Raw genomic sequence first — 20,676 nt, 5'->3', positions numbered from 1 at the left:
CCACAGGCCCCGTGGGCCCAAAGGTGTGCGTTCAGGTGCGGCAGGACCCATGAGAGCCAAGCCATCTCTCAGCACCCCCCAGTCCCCAAGGTCCCCCGGCCAGCTCCAAGTTTCACCTTCTTCAGGTGTACCCCTACTCCAGCTACAGCTCCTCTGACCAGTAGCTGGTCCGAGGAGGGCTCTGGCTCTAGGGGAGTCAGTGAACAATTTGCACCATGCAAAAAGAAGCACTGACCCTGCACCCAGGCTGCCTTGTGGAGGTCAGGCCGTGGGCCAGGGAGGAATGGAGTTCTCCAACTTCTCTTTATCTAGTCTCACCACATTTTTTTTTCTTGGGCCAGGGCTGGAAAGGCTAAGAGAATACTGTACGATATTGGCTGAGCCAAGAATCTTGGGGTGACGAGGTGGGGGAAGACAGCTAGGTAGAAGAGAGGCAGCTTCTCAGAGGGATGATCTACAGGGGAAGGTCTGGTGAGAGGCTGAGTAATGAACCGCTCCTCTCCACCTGGCCTGGTCAGTGAGTGGACCCTGCCTGCCACGCCTCCTGGGTTAACACTGCACTCCCCTGCCTCCCTGAGCATCTTTCTCGCTTCCTCCATGGATGAAGCTTGAGACACTCACTGTGCTCGTGCCTGTGGCCGGGGTAAATGATCCGGAACACGTAGTCTGTGGCCCGCCCGGTGCCCATCTCCTCCACATCCACGGTCCGTATGCTGCTGCGTTTCCGTAGCTTGGGGAACACTTTCCCCTACGGAGGGAAGGGTGGGTGGTCGGCCTGTGCAGGGCAGCGTCTGATCCAAGGTCCCACCCAAGGCAGCCGCTAAGAACTCCATGTGGGGAAAGGAAGGACGTGAGCAGAGAACCCCCCTCACACATCCCTTTACTCAGAGTGTCCCAAGCCCTGAGGTACCTTCCCCTGCTGGGTCCAGAGTGGGGGCTCTAGCTGGCCTCGGGGCAGCAGCCCATTCTCCAGGCAGGACAGAAAGGACAGCAGGTGTCCTCCCTGTGGGAAGTGCAGCGGTGGCCTCTGGATGCCATCCTGGCTCACCAGCACGAGCGTGCCGCCGCTCTCTGTGGGGTGTACACGGGTGAGTGAGGCTAGGCCTCCCTGAGACCCCTTGGTCATCACCACAGCCCAGTCAGCCAGGCCTCCCAACTGGGTGCATGGGCACGACAGGAGGAGGACAAGACATCCAATGGGCCGTGCACAGTATGTGGCCAGGAGAGGGCAGTCTCTCTCTCTCCTCAACCCTGTGCCCAGGACAAGGGAGGCTCACTTTGCTGGTGGCAGTGGATGCAGACGATCTGACTGAGGGGAACAACCAGGGCATAGTCCCAGTAAACGCTGGAAAGGAACCAGATCGATGTCACTGTGTTGCAAGGCCTGTCATCCCGCTTTCTTCATTTCCCACCGCCAAAACCTGTAAAACGACCCTGAAGACAGGAGGACTGTGGCCGAGAAGTGACCTCAGCCAGCCATGTCCGTCTGGGCCCGTGCTGTCATGGCACAGAGCCTGGCAGTCTCAGCTGCCTAAAGCTTGGCTCGGGCAAACCTCTTCATGCCCAGGCCTGGCTTGATCTTAGAGAGCTTGGGAATCTCTCCAGGCAGCCTATTCCTGCAATTCTTGGCATCGGGATAAGGAGTGAGTCCTGCCTCCTGGAGCAAGCGGAGTCTGTCCACCCCCCTGCCTGGAGTCCCCGAGCCCCCACCTTTTCTCCAGCTCGGAGTCCCCCAGAGTCCCGTTCATGAGCTGGTTGGGGGTCCACTTCAGAGTTAGGCTCTCTGCAGACTGGTGCAGGGAGAGGTAGCCAGGGACAGCCTCCATGTCCTCCTTCTATGGGGAGGAGACACAGCAGAAGGCAGAGGTGACAAGGTGCTGAGGCTCCCAGGAGAGGCCTATGAGACATAAGCTCCCAACGGGAGCTGGGGAGCCTGAGCTAGTAGTCACAGGATCCTGGAGTGGAGGCCAGGAGGAAGGACGGGAGAACATGAGCCACACGCAGATGTGGGCACCTCCTCTCCCCGGCTGGCCTGGTGCTACTGGCCCTGTCCTGTCAGCCTCCCGGACGCCAGGTATGTCCTGGGCCAGGCGTACCCAAGCCAGGTGTTCACCCTGCCTGCCGCTCGCCATTCCCACCTTTGGACAGCCTGGTTCTCAGCAGGGCAGATGCTAACTAACTGAGTTGGCTCCTGCCAACTCAAGGCTGGGCACGAGGCATGTGAAACTGTGAAGTGAGGGGTAGGGCCCTTCTCCCCCCTTCTCTCTAGTCAAGCCTCTGAGGAAGGGGACTTTCCAGTCAGGGGAAAGTTCTAGTCCTGGGCCTTTAAGAAGAGGGAGAGGGGGTGGGCATTAAGTTCGCTTACCGGCTGCACCAGCACGTTGTTCTTGCCATAGAGCAGCCGTGTCCTTGAATTCTGGTGCAGGGACTCTACATACTCGCGGGCGCAGGCAGCCAGCCTGTCTTCTGACGCACTGCCACTCGAATGCCGCTTCCGAATCTGGGCAGAAAGGCACAGCTCAGTGCCCAGCCCTGCGAAATCCGCCTCAGACAACCTGAGGCCTCCACGCAGAGCCTCTCTACCTGACCCAGGGGTCCATTCTGTCCGGGGTCTGCTCTCGGCCGCCCTCTGCTCTCCAGCCATGGACCAGTGATGGGCTCCTGGCATTTATATAAGTGCCAGCAGGGATAAATGGCTCTCCTGAGGTAGCCACGACCTTGGTGCATCTCTAAGGTCCAGCCTGTGTCTGCAAGGAACATGGAGGCCAAGCTGCCCTTCCCTACAGGCCCATGGGCATAGCCTGGATAAGTATAAGGGGTGGGGAGAGGGATACCTACTCCTAGGGCTGGGCGCTTTGCAGGGGAGTCCTGGCGACTGGGGGGACCCCGGATACGGTGCCTCTGGACCAGCTCATCAGCAGAGGGGTCAGTCCAGTAGTGATCAGCTGTCTTGAGCTTGGTGTACTCCAAGGCACAGGGTCCCACTGTGAAGACAGGGACAGTTAGCTCAGATGGTACCCCCTCAGCACCTGCCCCTCAGCCCCCACTGGCCCAGCACAGGCCTCTCTGCTCTCAGCTCACCTAGAAGAGAGGCCAAGATGGGGCCAAACACAGGATCTGCCAGTAAAGCCTCCTTCTCGTAGTACTTGCTGCCAGGGGGAGAGACAGACTCATTCCAGGGCAATCAAGCCCACCAAGTACGGACATCCCCACAAAGACCCTTTCATGTGAGTCACTAAGAAGAAATGAGTCCACAAGGACTGAGCTTTGGGGGGTGCCCTGTGTGGTCTATGCTTTCCGGGTGCTAGAAGGGAAGACGGGCATGCCTATACACTGTTGGGGACAATCATGCATGCTGAGGGGGAGGGCTAAAGGACTGCTCAGGAGGTGAGCCCCAGGGAGGGGCTGCTTGGGGGATGGGGCAGTCACCTGCAGTTCTCCACCAGGTACTGCATGACCCTGTCCAACACTTTCTCGATGAGCGCTGTGCGCACCCATATGTGCTTTAAGGCCTGTAGGCTGAGAGCTGGGCCCTTCCCGCTGGCAGAGCCCTGTCTCCGCAGGGCATCCTGGTTGCCTGCTAAGGGTTTCCTGCAAAGAGAGGGTGGGCTTCAGGAGTGGAGGGCCTGGGAGTAAGCCCCAGATAGGTGGTGTTAGGAGCAGAGTTTGGTGCCACAAGAACCCAGAGGACTGACTAAGATGAGGGTTGAAGTGGGGCCTTGTGTCCAAAAGGAGCCAACCCCCCACCCTTAGGCTGGTCTCTCACCCAAGGGACCCTGCAAGAAATGAGCCCAGGAAGCCAACCTGGGAGGGAGCAAATGACAAGTGCAAAGACCAGAAGTGAGTGATGGCAGGAGCTGGCCCAGGACTCACCTGCCCTCTACTTGTTGCTGTAGCTCCTGTACCTTGTGGCATATCTCCCCAGCCACTGGGCACGTCTTCCCCACCTTGGTGAACAGGGCCGCCATCTTGTCACTGCGCAGGAAGCCTGCAGCACGGCGTCTCAGCTGATGTAGGAGACAAGCCTCCACTGCACCTGAGCCACAAAGAAAACCAGCACCTGAGCCTGGGCACGAGGGGGAAAGGGAGAAACACTCCTCTTCCGCACACCTATGGAGAGCACAGCAGGGTCAGGGCAGGCCCTGACCCAGGCTGGGAGGAGGGGGAGAGGTTTCCGTCAGAGGCAGGCCAGGGAGGACCTGCAGGGGCTGACATGCCATACCATCCCTCGCCTGGTGGGCACATGCCTCCTGTGTGCAGCACTGCCCCGGCGCTCTGAGGACCAAAGCTGCCAGTTCCAGTGGCTCCTCCCCCCGCCCACGAGGGCAAGCATGGACAGCACCGACAGGACAGGCGATGCAGGGAGCACACGGCCCAGCAGCCCTCCCGGAAAGCATGGATGATGTGGTTGCTAAGGAACAGGGCTATGGGAAGGAGGTGAAATATGGATGAGGCCACTACAGAGATCAGACCCAATAGCGGCTCCTGAATTATTCATGAGCCCTGCAGCCGAGAGAGGTTTCTATTTCCCATGCTGGGAGGATTTCCTTTCACTCATTCATGTGTTTAGGGGCTAGGCTTATACTCTCCATCTGGATCCTGCAGGGAGGAAAGAAGGACTTTGGGGGAAAAGGGTGGGGAGTTGCCCCAGGCATGTGTAGAGTCTAAAAATATTAGTATGTATGGGGGGCGGTGCTCGGCCATTATGAGGGAAAGGCCCAGAAAGGGGAAGGGAGTTGATCACAGTCATGGAGTGGCAGAGCCAGAACCATGACCCAGGACCTCAAACCCTGGCCCAGCCCCTTTCACTTCCTCCAGGTGTGTTGGGGGGCCCACAGGTGGGAGGAGGAGCGCTCCCCTCATGTCACAGGTGCTCTTTCTATACGGATTGACAACAGTGCTCTGCCGGAGATGGGAGTCAGAACAGGGTCTGGAGCTTAGCACGGCCACTCACCACCCTGGGAAACGTGGGGGAAAACACTCTGAGCCTGTTTTCATCTACGAAATGGCGCTACTTCTCAGGACTGGCATGAAACGCTGCATGGGACGAACGGGGTAAACTCCGTGCATGAGTCTGGCTCCCAGAAAGCACTCCGTCCTTGTTGGTTCCCGAGTCCTCAGCCCTTTTGGGCGAGATCCTGTTCCACAGTTAACCTGCAAGGGCTGCGTTTTTGCAAGCCCTCTCCCTGGCAGGAAGAGGATGGGGGGCCACAGGCTGCCCAGGGGTGGGTGGAGATGCTGCTCTCTCAGGAAGACGGGAACTAAGGCCCCATCAACTTGACTGTGACTAGTGTTGTTAGAATATGAAGCCTGGCCTCAGGAAATAACCACTTTCCCAGGCTCTCACCCGGTTTTTGTTCTCATTTTCAGTAACTGACAGGCAGTCACTGCTGTCCTTAGGAGTTTTGTCTGGGGGCGCCTGGGTGGCTCAGTCGTTAAGCGTCTGCCTTCGGCTCAGGTCATGATCCCAGGGTCCTGGGATCGAGCCCCGCATCGGGCTCCCTGCTCCACGGGAAGCCTGCTTCTACCTCTCCCACTCCCCCTGCTTGTGTTCCTGCTCTCGCTGTGTCTCTGTCAAATAAGTAAATAAAACCTTTAAAAAAAAGAGTTTTGTCTGGCCCTCTCTGGTACTGAAGTTAAGAAGTTGGAAAGAATCCCGGGGACTGACCTGGATGCTGGACCAGGTAAGAGCATCCCAAGGGAGGGGAAACAAGGCAGGACCCTCCCTCTTCTAGGAGCTTCCTGCTGGGCTCTTCCCTGCTCAGGCCTCAGAGGACTTTATTTTATAAGGCCCAGCCTTTCCCTCACAGCATGTTCACACATGTATGTGCACAAGTGTATACAGATATACCTACACATATCATGTGTCTATGGTGCATGTGGGGGAATCTCTACTTGTGTCCACATACTCCACTCCATGACTGTCCCCTTGGTCCCTGGAGGTCCTGGGTGGCCCTGTGATGTACAGGTGAGTGAGTCCCAGTCACTTGGTCCTGGGGTTGCAGCACCTGTAGGAAAGTGGTGGCCATTTCCTGGGATTGCACTCCCCGTTCAGAGTGGGAGAGAAGCAGCACTGAACACAGCCAGAGTGGCAGGAGGTGGCACCAGTCCTGGAGGGAATCATGTGCCTCAGTGATGTGACTAATTGCTGGCATAATGAGCCATTAGCCTTCCCACCTTCCCCAGGAGATTGCAAATGCAGCCAGGCTGGGGAGCCTGGGAATGGTGGGTAGTAGCGCTCCCATCCCGCCTGGCCTCCCCCACACTCTCAGGCAGCCTATGAGCACAGGCATTAGGGTTCTCTGGGGTGAGCAGAGGCATCCCTCAGCAATTACAGCAAGTAGAGAATATCGAGAGAAGCCCAAGCATCATGCCCAGTACCCTCCTGCTCACCCCATAGCCCCTAAGTTCCTTCTGTGAAATGTAGGCAAGGTGCCAGGCAATGTCTGAGGAAGGAGAAATCTTTACCTTCCAAGCAACGTAAACGACTCTCTATGCCAGGTATTCTTAACCCAGTTCCAAGGGCTCCTTGGCCAGTGACTGTTCAAACTATACTTGTCCTTCCCCATTCCCACAGGGCTGTCTGCCCCTCAGTCCTCCAAAAGTCAGCACATGCAATGAAAAATATTGCGTGCAGCATGTAGAGAAAATAGTAATAACAATAACACTAATAATAATTGAGAACTACTATCCTAAGAGGAAAATCATTGGTGTGCTCCAGCATGCTTACCTGAGTGTTTTTCTGGATAAAGTATCTATGATTTTTAGCTTCTAAAAGGGGTACTTGATCCCCAAAAGCTTTAGAATCCTTGCTCTAAGACTTTTCGGTTGAGCTGAACCACAGACAGTTACACTGGTCAAAACTCAGAGGTGCAAGTATAAAGACTCTCCCTGCCCCACAATGTACAGTGAACACCACTCAGAACTCAGTTGCAGCACCATCAGCAATGAGGTCCAATTCTCTCGCTGCCCTTGCTCCCCAGGGAGGGCCTCTCACAGACTGTCAAGCACCCCTTCCCAGGAGAAACCATCCAGAGGCCCATGCCTCGCCTTTCCTGACCGAACCAGAGCACCAAGCAGAACTCCAGCACCTTATTCCGCTTTCTGCCCCAGACTGCCACCATGACCCCTCCCCAGGGTAGAGGGCTGTGGCAGGAGATGGTCATCATGGCTTAAGCACCAAGTCAACCCATCCCATCCTCCTTCTGTTTTTTTTTTTAAAGATTTTATTTATTTATTTGTCAGAGACAGAGAGAGAGAGAGAGAGAGAGAGGAAGAGCACAAGCAGGGGGAGGGGCAGAGGGAGAAGCAGGCTCCCTGCTGAGCAAAGAGCCCAATGCGGGACTCGATCCCAGGACCCTGGGATCATGACCTGAGCCGAAGGCAGACGCTTAACCGACTGAGCCACCCAGGCGCCCCACCCATCCTCCTTCTAAGTGAAGGCTCAGGAACCCCTGTTCCACTAGGTCCCGGTACCACCCACAGCAACCCTAGATCCACCAGAAGAGGGGTGAGACATCCCTGATATCTAGCTCATTTCATGTGGGACAAATGTGTACTAATTAATACAAATCAACACTATTTTTGGTCATTGGTTGTACTGGAAAGGTTTGGGTGAATAAAGAGAAACAAAACAGAAAAACAGACATGGTTCAGTAAGCACAACCCTCTCACCCCTCACCTTGGTCTTCCAGTAGAACTTCGGAGCTATGGTGCCAGATGAGCCCATGGTACCCTCTCTACTCTGTCATCCCATCCCCCTGACAAGAAGGCTCAGGGAACTACAAGAACCTTGCTGTGGACATCTCTCCCAAAAGCCCTGGCACCATCTTCCCAGAGAAAAGCTTGCACTGATAGGCCGAGACCAGCCCTGGAACTTTCCCTCACCAACCTCTGATGTCCCAATAAGGTCTATTAAGTTACGGGGCTTAACAAATGCTAAATGGGCTGGAGACCACAAGTGCTAACAGAAGCCTCTAGGGCCCCTTCCCACAAATCCTTACACACTGATTTAACCATTCCAAGGAGTCCAGTTTAGAATAGAGGAGACACTGGTAGACAGAGATAGAAGGGACCCGGGAAGTTACTAGATCTTCTCAGACCTCGCTGTGGGGACAGCTGACTGGCACCATGCACCACTCCTGGGAAGACAGTGTGGCACTATCCATCAGTAGTGCAGATAACCTCTGACCTGGTAACCCCTCTTCTGAGAACCTAGTCCACAGATATACCTGCAAGAGACTGGAAACTATCCTCATGTCCATCAGTGGGGACAGGTTAAGTAAATATGGTGTATTCACACAACAGATTATTATACAGCTCTGAAAACGAGGGAAGATGCTTTCTAGGAACTAACAATGAAAAGTTTCCTAAAGCAAGATGCAGGGCAGTGTGATTGCATACCTTTTCATTACAAAAAGGGTGTGTATGGGGGAAACAAAGAATACAATTTCTTTTACTAGGATAAAAAATTCTGGAAGGATGCATAAGAAGCAAAAGTGGTAGCGGTTACCTGGGTGGAAATGGGTAAGTAGAGGGAAAGTGGGATGTGAATGGAGCCAAGTAAAGGAGTAAACTTTACACCGTATAACTTCTGTACAGTTTTGATTTATGAACCAGGTAATATATTATCAAATCAGAATAATAATTATAATAAACAGGTGACCATTCCAACCCAGATACCATGATTCTATTATGAGATGATGCTAGAAACTTTCTCTAGCCTGGAGGTGAATCAAAAATCACAAAACCCAGAAAGGCTGGGTCTGTCCATGGGCACCCAGTCCTTCACCAGCTCCCTCAGCAATCCCTCCCAACTGGCTTGGTTCCCCACCCCCACAAGAGCACCAGGGCTCTGCTTAGCTTAGCCACAGGTGATCTGCGCTAGGCAAGGACCAGAGAAAATTCAGTGGGCTGGGACAAGCTGCGGTATCTCCAGGGCCCATAAGAATGGACTAAAACGATGGCTGCCCAGGACATGCAGCAGTGGTTGAGAAGGGTCCTCCATCAGCCCAGGGAGCTTCAGCAACAACCCTGGCTCTCACATACATACCTATGTTTTAAAATTGTGCTCAGCAGCCAAGGGGCCTGGTAATAGAGGGATCCACTGAATGGCCTTCGGAGAACTAGGCCAGTTGGTTGAGACACAGGGACACTGCATCCAGAGTCAGCACAGCCTGACATGAAGACTAAGCCCAAGGCTCTGAGCCAAGAAGGGATGGTAACGGGAAGAGCAGGCTGCTCGCCCACCTCTGCTGGCTGCCATCTGTGCAACGGGGGAGTTGGGTGGTTGTAGTTTCCATAGAGAATCCAAGTGAGGAAACTGAGGGGTGGAGCAGTCAGCCACAGGTGGCTGGTTTGGATCCTGGAGTTTTTGAGGATACTACTTAGAGCAGAATTTTTATTTTTTTAAATTTTTATTATTATTAAAAATATTTTATTTATTTGAGAAAGAGAGTGTGCGCATGAGCAGGGGGTAGGGGCAGACTCCCCGCTGAGCAGGGAGCCGGATGTGGGGCTCAATCCCAGGACCCCAGGGTCATGACCCCGAGCTGAAGGCAGATGCTTAACCGACTGAGCCACCCATGCGCCCCTTAAAAGTAGTCCCTATGCTCAACGTGGGGCTCAAACTCACGACCCCGAGATCAAGAGGTGCATGCTCCACGGGCTGAGCTAGCCGGGTGCCCCCAGAGCAGAATTTTTAAAAGCTGAATGGTTTGGATGCAGCAGCCTCTCTGGAGGTAAAGGAATGGGCGGGATGGGCAGCCTTTTTTTCAAGGCGGAACTTCCTCCAACTGCCAATGGGAGAAATCAATATTTTGTCTGTAGCAGATGAAGTGGGAAGAGCAAAGGGGAGAGGGCAGGCATCCCCCACCTCGGTCCTCCCCATTTCCCTGGCTGGCTATTTCCACCCAGGATCTACAGCAGCTGCTTCGACCCGGAACGAGCATTTCTATGGTAATTAGAGTATATTTTCTGTCCGCCGGCACTAGTGACGCTGACTGCTTCAGCTTTCAGGGGCAGTCAGCCTGGTTCGATGCCCTAAGACAAGAAAGCAACTCTCCCATTCAGACTTTCTTCGTGAGGAGAAAGAACTGCCCTGATAATCCAGAACCTGGCAGGTGAGGAAAATGAAATTCCTCCCACATACATCTATCTTCTTCGCCCCGATGGAGATACAGGGCAGAATCTACATGTACAGCACTCACAATGGCTTTCCAGGGAACCGGGACAGTGCTGGCCTCGCTCAGCTCAGCGAGGACCCACTGTCTCCCAGAGTATCTCTGAACACCCCGAGTCCACTGTTCGGTGACCTGAGCCATGTCTCCACAAGGGCCAACTGCTCCGCAATGCCCCACACCTCAAGGCTCCTCTCCTAGGTAGGCCACACGGGTGGACCCATCCCTGGTAGCACGGGCTTTGGAGCAAGACGGATATGGATTCAAACTCTGGCTCCTTTCCCTACTAGCTATTTGACTTTGTGCAAAGCACTAAATCTCTCTGAGCTTCAGCTGCAATGAGGGAAAGGAACAGGTCCCATCTCAATAGGTTTTGAGTGACTACAAGCAACAGGCTATGCATAAGTGCAAAAGGCTCCTTCATTACTTCTCAAGTACCCTGAAGGTGATCATTAGCATTGGTGTCTTTCTCCCTGCACTCCTGCCTTTTTCCTGTCCCTACAGATGGTCTGGCTGTGCTCCTCTCTAAGGCACCCTGTCTACCTACACATTGGGTTTCAGCCCCTTTCACCTCTCAAGAACATCATTCCAGCAAACACCACTTCTCTTCCCTGTATCTTCAATGTTTTCCCATTAGGTTCTTCACATTTGTACATAAACATTCTGTAACTTCTCCAACTTAAAACAAAAACAAAAACAAAAAAACCCCACCACCACTACCACCTCCCTTGGCCCTATATCCCCATTCAGGTATTGAACCATTTAGCTGCTCCCCTTCATGTAAAATTTCTCAGGAGAGTTGTCTATACTCACTATATCTCTTCCTCCTCTTAAAAAAAAAAACAAAAAAACTTCACTATGGAAAATTCCAAATATATACAAAAGTAAAGAGGATGACAGAATGAACACCATGTACCCATCACCTAACTCAAGCAATGGTCAAGTCATGACCCATCTTGTTTCAGCTATACCACCTCCAACCACTTTTTCACTTATCCCCAAGTTATTTTGAAGCAAATTTTAGATATCATATATTTTTATCTATGACTACTTCAGTAGGTATCTGTAAAAGATGACTCTTTAAAAAAGAGATATATAATACCTTGATTGCACCTACAAAATTAATAAACATTTCTTAATATTATTGAGTTCCTGGAGTTCAAATTTCTCTAATTGTTTAGATGCTCCAAACTCTCAGAAACATGGATTCTCGAATGAAATCCTGGAGCAGGTTCTAGACGGCTTGATGGGGAAGGTTATAGGATCACTTTTTTTTTTTTAATTCCAATGTAATTAACATGCGGTGTTATATTAGTTTCAGATGTAAAACCTACCGATTCAACAGTTCTACATATTATTCAGTGCCCACCATGGTAAGTGTCCTCTTAATCCCCCTCACCTATTTCACCCATCTCCCCACCCTGTAGGATCACTTTGAAGAACAAAGTAGAAAGTTGCTGGTGGTGGTGATGATGATAACGGCAACATTTACTGAGCACCTACTGTGTACATGGCTCCATGCTGTGTGCTTTACCTGTGTCACTCCGTTGGTCCTCACATCAACCTTCTGGGGTAGGTTCAGAGCTGCTGAGTAACCGGCCATGGTCACACACTTAGTGTCTGGGCTACAGACCACCACCATAGGCCCACAGCCTCGTCCCAATGCAGGGTGAGAGGAGTCACTTCCCCACAGGGGCCTTCCTTCCTACTCGATTTTTTGCAGGTGAAAGGCAGAAGCCAGATACCCTGAGAATGAGCTGTTCATTCAGTATGGGTGGGAAGAAGAGAGAAGGAATCCCTTTCACAGATTAAAAACTGCCTGGAGTCTGAATCTCAGCATGTGCTGAAATAGCTCTGGCTGCAACGTCTCAGGTGAGAGGCAATCCTTCCAGAGCACCTGCTTCTCTCCCAGCTCATTAGCATCTCCTCACCATTCCCCAGAGGAGCTCACCGCAGCCGACCTTCCAGTCTAATGAAAGCTGCTTAGCAACGGGGAGCAGGCTGTTAATAAAGCCCTGCTGCTCTTCCCAGCTCCACAGACTCCACCCCGTCTCCCATCACAGCCCATCTTCAGCCCGAAGCAACAATCCGCAGATTGAGGATGTGCGCAGGGAGAGCTGGGACCCCAGTGACTGAGGGGCAGGGCTGACCTGGGCCTGGGCCCTGCCCGCAATGCCTTGCCTGCGGAGCGGAAGAGACATTACGGAGCGGAAGAGACATTACGAGTCTGAGAACCTGCTGTGCCAGGCCAGCTCTGTAAACCTGTTTTACCCAGCAAAGGTTAAAATCCAAACTCAGTGCCCAATCAGAGCAGAGCACACAGAAATACTGTGGAGGCAGCCACACCTAGCCGTGAGCCTGAGGAAGGGCAGGTCCAGAGAAATGGCGGCTTCTCCAGTGCTCAAGGGTTGATGCCTGAATTACCTCAGGTCCCTGATGGGAAGAGAGTAAAGTGTCCTCTTTAAGCATTGTATATTATTATTACAAATGCAGAGTTCAAAGGCGAAATCTGGGACAGTTTGGTGTTTAACCTAACCTTGAGTTGCCCAAAAGCAAAAGTTAAAAGCACCATGGGGCACATGACTGGCTCAACAGGAGGAGACTCTTGATCTTGGGGATGTGAGTTTAAGCCCTACGTGGGGTACTTATAAAAGAAATAAAACTTAAAAAAAGTTAAAAGCACCTTGCCCTTGGGGTAGGAGGTGGCAGGAGACATCAGCTTACATCTGGGGATTTAAGAAGCCACAGGAAAAACAAGGTGCATTAATTTGATTCAACAGTAGGTCTTTATATTAAACATTTCAAAGACCATTTTATGAAATGAAATGCAAACTTGACAAGCCTTTTTAAAATAAAAAAGTGAGATATCAGAGACCCCTTTCCTACATGGTAGGTTTGGGCCTACTCCCCAAGCCCCAGCCTCTGGCTGCGGGCCTGATCCTGACAGCCATGCTGTGTGGTTGGAGAACAGCACACAGAGAAGCCCTCCCCACTGCCAGCCAGGGCTTGCCAGCAAAGCTTCCTCACAAGGTTTCCACCTACAGGGGCCTGACCAGCTTCTGGACAAACAGGTTTAGGAACAACCACAGCACACACACAAGAAACACACACTTCTCACCAGTCCTGGGAGTCTGCCTCCTCCTGTGGGTAATAGAAACAGGGGTCTGGCACAACTTTCCTGGGTTTGCCCAGGGTCAGGGCTCACCCCCGGGATTCTTCAGTTCCATTTCTAAGGCTCTCCAGGAAGAGTCTTGTTTCCAGTTCAAGTATCTCTACTCTAAGGAAGCTGAGAGCAGCTCATCTTGCCCAGGCCCTGCCCTCCCCTGCCAAGAACAGAGGGGCCCAGGGCCCCAGTGCTCTCCAAGGCTCTAGGGAATGTGGCCACTCCGTGGTTAATCCAACCTCCACAGCTTTTGCTCTGCTCAGATCTCTCAGTACCTTCTCTGCACTCCAATTCCTCCCAGAACAAAGCTGAATTCTGGATGTGGTTGGGACAACAGCAGGACCCAGTATAAGACTGGATCTACTTCAGACTAGAAATGCATTTCTGAGCATTTGCCCAGGGGTGAAGGAGACTGGCACATCAAAATCTTCAAAAAACCAAAGGGGTGCAGTTTTCCATCAATACATCTCTATTCTTTCCTCTACCTCCTCCCAAAAATCCCTGATTATGATTCTATTGTATGATGCATGTAAATGGCTTGCAGACAGGAAAAAAGTTTGATAGTCACTGCTTTAAACATACCTTGTTTTGAGCCCAAATTGGGATTTACCTCACCACTGAATACCAATTTTGGCAAAGCCCAAGGATTCCTTTTTCCGTGGGCTTGACTTAGCTTTATACTGTTGGCAACCCGTCCTGCTAACATTCCCCTCAGTGACAGCACTGAGCCCAAGGCAGGGGCAGCAAAACTGGCAGAGGCTTGGAGATGCCTTTTGTTTGGCCCACACATTTTTTAAAAATGGGAATTTTGGGGTGCCTGGGTGGCTCAGTCCATTAAGCATCCAACTCTTGATCTCAGGGTCATGAGTTCAAGTCCTGCATTGTGCCCCATGCCGGGCCTGGCGCCTACTTAAAATAAATAAAAAAATAAATACATAATGGGAATTAGTTGTCAACCTTTGAAAATAAAAACCCAGACTTATGGCTTCTCTAAAATAAAACAAAGGCCATGGCAAGGCTGGGCTGGCATTCCTGCAGGAGCTGAATGGTGGCAAAGCAATACTCAGTTCACCCCAGTCCCCACCACCACTGCCTGCAGTCTCACACCCAGACAGCTTCTTGTGTGGACCGTTCTCATCTGATTGTGGACATTTAAGTTTGCACTGGCAGACCTAAGGCACCTCCTGAGATCCAGCAGAACCCTGGAGACTTGGGTCTATTTCACAGACCCCTGTTCTGTTTCAGCAACTACAACTGGCTGAAAGTAGAAGTATCATTCCTTTTGAGGGTAGTATCTCTGCCTGCTAGAAAGAGCCCTGGGCTTCCAGGCAGGAGACAAAAGTGAAAGCTCCACTGCTTCCTGTGGGCCCCTGGACTGATCAGAGGAGAGCTGACAGTTTGCTCATCCTAAATGGCCTGAATGTGGGATACCCACAACTCTTCTCCCTGCCTCTCTTTCCCCTATTCCCCCTTGGCCACCCACATGCGGTGCCCATGCACAAGCTGTTTGTGCTATTTTATTCTGTTTTCTGTATTTGTTGTATGTGGTCTGGATAAGGAATTAAGCCATGCATAACTGGGCCACCAGCAGAGCCCTTCTGGTGACAATGACAGATAGTGGCTGATGTCAGGGGCACACAACACAGGTGGAAAGGAGTAGAGTTCTTAATATTCTTCGAAGCCACTTATTGCAGACTACCATGCTTCTCCCCTAACGTAGGTTCTGCCTGAGAAAAGGTGAGATTAGATTGCTCCTTGTAACTCTGGGAATCATAACATCTCAAAGAATCAGGAAACTTACCCGAAAGGAAGATGGTGGGAACTCAAATCCTGCAAACCTAGTTTCAGCCTCAACATCCAAAGAAGAAGGAAAGACGGACATTTCCTGAGCTCTTACAGTGCTAGAAATGCTCACATGCATCATCTCAATCCCCACAAAAATTCCTTGAGATAGGAATCCGTCCTGTTTTTAGGGGAGCAAACTAAGGGTGACAGAAGTTAAGAAACTTGTCCAAGATGACGTAAATAAGCAGAGCACCAGGATTCACGTGAATCCTCAGTCTGTCACTCAGGCTCTGCTCACAGGCCATCTCTCCCCAGCTGCTCTCCCTCATCTCTCTGCTTTATTTTTCTTCATACCTTTATTACAGGATACATTTATGTGTGCATTTGGTTTTCTCTCTCCCCACAAAATGTAAGCCCTTCGGGGCAGAGACTCTATCTTGTTACTGCTATTTCCCTATCCGGAGAACAGGATCTGGCTTGTGGCAGACCCTCAGCATTTGTTGCCAGACTGATGGTGGGCAGCTCTATCTGCCTCACCATGGTACTGTCAAACAGTGCTCTTTCCCTTATTTGCTCCTTTCGTTCCTTCATCTCAGAAATACACAACCTCCCTTCCACAAATCCCAAACACCAATCTCAGAGGCCAAGGAAAACAACATAGAGATGGCAAGCTGTCCCCTGAGAAAGGGAGCTGAAAGGAAGATTGAATTCCTGGAAATCCAAGAAAACTCTATTGTATGTAGAGACAGGCTTGCCCCTGCAAAGGCAGAAGTCTTCACAGTGAGGAGAAAGGGATGCTTCATTACTGACTTTTTCCCTTGTAAGGCGGGACGGCTTTTGGCTTTCCCTCCTATCGTAGCCCATGTTGTTTTGCACCCAATCCAGTGCTTGGAGAGCTGGGATGCCAGAGCAACACGGGTGGGATTAATTAGAAAGTAGATGTGGCACAGAAAGCACCCAAAACTACAAACCCTTCCCCCAAAGTTAAAGTAAAAATAAACCAGAGCAGTGATTCCCAAACCAGAATTACCTAGGTCAGTGGTTCTCAAGGTGTGGTCCCTGGACCAGCAGCATCAGAACCATCTGTCAGAAATGCAAATTCTCAGGCCTACCCCAGACCTACCAGAATCAGAAATTCCAGGGTTGGGACTCAGGAATCTGTGTTTTAACAAGCTCTTCCGGTGACTCTGATGCACACAAAGGATCAAAGGAACTAGATATATGTAGATCCTTGGGCCCTGGAGATCCTGATTCAGTAGGTCGGGGACCAGGCCCAGGGAGATCTCAAATGTTTCAGAGTTGGATTCTAATTTGCAGCCATATTTGAAAACTACTAAACCTGAGGACAGTTCTTTCCTCGGCCTAGGACAGTGTCTGCAGTTCTAAACCCACTTCCCACCACCCCCAGTCACTCACCACACAGAGCAATGATGTGGCTGCTATCCTCATGCACAAACTTCCTGGTGACAGCCTCCTCCATGATTTGCTTCACCTGTGGACAAATGGGCAGCATCTTATTTATTTTTCTGATCAAAGGCCTGTGGGCAAGCAAACGGCTTGGTCCTGCTCTTCTGGCCTGGATTCGGACACTTGCAGAATAGAGAGTACATAGGGATAGGAGGGGTGGGGAAGCAAAGTGTCTTCTTGGAAAGGCAACCAGGAAGAGAGATGTCATAAATCCAACAAGCAATCAGTGCAGATGTTTCAGTCCAGGAGGAAGTACCCCACTGTGGAGAAAGACAGGATGCCATTTGCTCATCTGTACTTAGCTGGAGAAGGGCTTCTGGGCAGATACACTGCGCGTTAGGGACAAACTAGCTCACTACAGGGTATAGACAAACAACCTGCCCCTCATTTACTCCCTCTTCTCCAAGGTTAGGGTTCCTCCAGGCCTCAGAGACACTCTCCACATGCTTGCAAGCCCAGCCTTCTTTCTGTCTCAATAAAATCCTGATGTTTTGGGTTCCTACCTGGATATAAAAGCTTCCAAATACCTTGTAAGATGAGCAGTCACATCTTTCTTTAAGAAAGGACTTTTAAAAAAACCACACGCACACAAAACTTTTTTATTGATGGATAGTAAAACTATAGAGAAAAATATATATCATAATTATACAGCTTGATGAATTTTCACAAGTTGAACACACCTGTCAAACCAAGACAGATGAAGAAACAGAACATGTGACCAGCACCCTCAAGCACCCACCACTGTCATACTTCCTTCCAGTCACTACTCCCTTCAAGGATTCCTGCTATCCTGACTTCTTATATCATAGAGTCGTTTTGTGGGTTTTTATACTTTTTATAGATGAAATCAGTGTGTAGTGTTTTGTGACTGGGTTTCCTTTTTTTTTTTTTTTTAAAGATTTTATTTATTTATTTGACCGAGAGAGACACAGCCAGAGAGGGAACACAAGCAGGGGGAGTGGGAGAGGGAGAAGCAAGCTTCCTGCCAAGCAGGGAGCACAATGCAGGGCTCGATTCCAGGACCCTGGGATCATGACCTGAGCCGAAAAGGCAGATTCTTAACCGACTGAGCCACCCAAGTGCCCCTGTGACTGGGTTTCTTTTGCTCTCTGGTATGATTGTAAGATGTGTTCATGTTGTATGTAGCTGTGGATCATTCATTCTCTATTGTGTTAACATAGCACAATTGACTGGCATGTGGGTAGTTTCCAATTTGGGGCTGTCATGAATAGCGCTACTATGAACATTACAGATATGTCTTTTAGTGAACATAGGTGCTCATTTCCTTGGATTTATATTTCTAGACAAGGAATTTCTGATACCTATATTCCACTTTACTAGATTTTGCCAAATAGCTCTCCAAAGTGGTTATAACTTTACACTCCCATTAGCAATGTATGAGGTTCTAGTTGCTCCCAACACTTAAGCCAAGCATTTTTGATGTCCTGGGGGAACCTGCCAAGACACAGATAGTAATACTGGAGATTAGAGGGATGGATTACCTCAACCCCAGTATAAAATCTCACAGATAAAGTAAGCTCTGGGCAGAGTGTGTCTTTGACATTCTTTGGACATCGCATGCAGTGTTCTGATGCTGCCCTTGTTCCCAAGGCCCTCTCACCTAGGACTGTACAGTTTGGAGAATGGTAAAGCTTCTAAAGCCTGGGGAGGAGGGAGGAAGGACGTGGAGGCTTCTCTCTATTGGAAACTGCTCATGATTAGCAGTTAGGTAGAGGGAAATCAGATTGATCCTGCACTCTAAACTGTTAAAACCTTCCTAGATTTCTTCCCAAGGGGTGTTTCTATTAAACAGACCATAAAATCACAGCTCAAAGACCTGCAGGCATCTGAAACAGGTGGGTAGGGCAGATCTGGGGGTTAGAAGGACCTATAGATGACTCTAGAATTATACCAGAGGTTTTGTGTTGAAAGACCAGCCTTGCCTAAAATTATCCCCACTGTTTCTACTCATAGAAGAGGAAAAGATGTTTCTCTCTAAATCAAGTGCTGAAGGGAGAAAGGAGCTAAGAATTGAGAGAAGGTTAAACTTTGTCAGGTAATACACATGGCTGTGACATATTTTGGACATTTCTCACAATTGTTTAGGAATCATTCTTGGAGTAGTATAAAGAGCCTTCTAAGTATTGAAAAAAGAATCACGGTCTTCTAAGAAATCTTTCCTATATCACCGATCAACCCTAAATTTGGATCACACCAACAATCCTAGCACATCTGTCCATAGTTCAGGTATGGCTACTTTTTTGTTCTTGTTTATACTGTTCATATGAGTCTCTGTCACTAGATTGCTTGTTTCCTTCGGATAACCTGAGACTTGGGATTTCGCTTATCCTTGGGGAGACCAGGGCTGGAGTTTAAATGCCGATTTGATAATACTCCTGGCCTAAAATACTTTCTTGGCCACTTCACAGGAAAAGTCACAAGGGAGTTCTCACACACAGCTGGAAAGGTGATGGCTTCAACTACTTCTTTGCCAGCAAGAGGGAAGGGAACAAATAAATGTTAGGGCACAGTAGCCAGGCCATAGTTAATGCAGGAGAACCATCCAGAGCCTTCCAGAAGTTTAAGAACCCAGAGTCTTCTCCAATCCTGAAACTCCAGGAAGGGGTAAAGGAACCAATATGGTAAACTTTTATATATGAAGTACATATCCTTCTTTCAGAGATGAAGAAATTAAATCTCAGAGAGGTTAAGTGACTTATTCAAGTCACATAGAGCTAGGTTCAGAGTATTCCAAGGTTATGAATGCCCACCATCTTGCAGTCTCCAAGATATTTACCAAATATTCATTGAATGCCTACTGTGTGCCAGGTCCTGAATACAGAACAGTGGACAAAACAGACGGGTTTCCTGCCCTCAGGGAGATTGCACATCTGGTAAAAGACAGCCACAGAGGTAGGTGGGGAGTTCATGGTTCCAGAGGCCTAATCCATTCTAATCCACGCTGCAGGTTTGAGCTCTCCAGCTCTCATACGCTGTGAGTCATTCATATGGGTACCCCGCCCCCCCCGCCGCCACAATGAAATTGAAATGGGCTTTAGGGCAGGGCCAAGGTAAAAGACATTAGTAGAGGGGAGGACTCCTGTCTTCCTGACATTTGGGTTGAGGGTTCCCTCAAACGGGGGAAAAAAATCTGAGTCTTAAAAACCATTCTCAAGCCGCCTCCCCGTGGTCTCTGGGTAGGAACGTGGGCGTGGAGTGAGAAGCAGTGAGGTGTGCGACGAACCCTCCCGAAGCCGAAGCCGCGACTCAGTTCCCAGAGGGATCCCTGAATCGGGTGTAGGGCAAACCCAAACTAAGCCCCCAAACCACCGGTTTAGCGTTGTCTGAGGCCGCGCGGGGCCCCGCCCCCTCCCCAGGCGGCGCGGGCAGTGAATGGGCAGCACCACCTCTCCAGAAATCGCCGCCACCCCTCCCCCGACCTTGGTCTCCCAGGGCTGTTGCCGTCACAGGGTGGGGAACTGCGGGATCGCCGAGCAAACAAGCGTCGGAGGGCCGGCCTGGCCCCTCGAACCGAGGGGTGCTGTTCCCAGATCCGGGAAGGAGGCGGGAGCCGCAGCCAGTCCAGGACCCCGCCCCCGCCCCCGCCCGGCCCAGGGCCGTGAGCTCCCGCGCCCGGGAAGGGGGAGCGCGGACCTTTTCGAGCCCCCCCAGTCCCGGGCCCGCGGGCACGGACGCGAGCCCCGGGGGTCCTTGCCCCGACTTTACCTCCTTTTTCACGTTCCACAGCAGTTTCTCTTTGACTGCGTCCTCCGCGCTGCCCATGTTGCGGCGGGTGGCGGGGAGGCGTCGCCGAGCTGCCCCCCAAGCCCCCCTAGCGCCCTAGCAGCCTCCGCGCCTCTCAGCTCAGCGCCCCACGCTCAAGGCGGAGCCCCCGCCCGCCACGCTCCCCGCCCGCCGCCGCCGCAGCCACTGCCCGGTGCTGGGCTCCGCAGCCATCTTCCGAGCCCCACACAGACGTCAGGCGGCTGGCCCGGCCCCTTCCCACTGCCGGGGGCGGGGGGTGCGCTCTGCAACCCGGAGGGGGGGGGTCGGGGCGGGGGGAGGCTGCGCGCTCCTGGGGGT

General features: G+C 51.3%; 1 protein-coding gene across 2 annotated transcripts in view; it reads right to left on the bottom strand.

The window, feature by feature from the left end:
• Nucleotides 1–20,620, bottom strand: part of SGSM2 (small G protein signaling modulator 2) — a 34,059-nt gene extending 13,439 nt beyond the window's left edge. The window contains exons 1-11 of one of the 2 annotated variants that reach the window (XM_032428774.1): nt 20,320–20,620; nt 16,543–16,618; nt 3,874–4,036; nt 3,430–3,591; nt 3,082–3,149; nt 2,839–2,984; nt 2,366–2,500; nt 1,711–1,835; nt 1,278–1,345; nt 911–1,071; nt 622–748 (exon numbers count right to left, since the gene is read on the bottom strand). In XM_032428774.1, coding sequence (XP_032284665.1) covers nt 622–748; nt 911–1,071; nt 1,278–1,345; nt 1,711–1,835; nt 2,366–2,500; nt 2,839–2,984; nt 3,082–3,149; nt 3,430–3,591; nt 3,874–4,036; nt 16,543–16,618; nt 20,320–20,376 — 1,288 coding nt within the window. In that variant the 5' untranslated portion in view covers nt 20,377–20,620. The remainder of the gene's footprint in view (nt 1–621; nt 749–910; nt 1,072–1,277; nt 1,346–1,710; nt 1,836–2,365; nt 2,501–2,838; nt 2,985–3,081; nt 3,150–3,429; nt 3,592–3,873; nt 4,037–16,542; nt 16,619–20,319) is intronic. The other variant, XM_032428775.1, reaches the window with a different exon arrangement.
• Between the last annotated feature and the right edge of the window lie 56 nt (nt 20,621–20,676).

This window comes from Phoca vitulina, unplaced genomic scaffold (genome assembly GCF_004348235.1).
Source record: "Phoca vitulina isolate PV1807 unplaced genomic scaffold, GSC_HSeal_1.0 scaffold40, whole genome shotgun sequence".
In the NCBI taxonomy this organism is placed as follows: Eukaryota; Metazoa; Chordata; class Mammalia; order Carnivora; family Phocidae; genus Phoca; species Phoca vitulina.
This window is presented reverse-complemented; position numbering and strand designations above follow the sequence as displayed.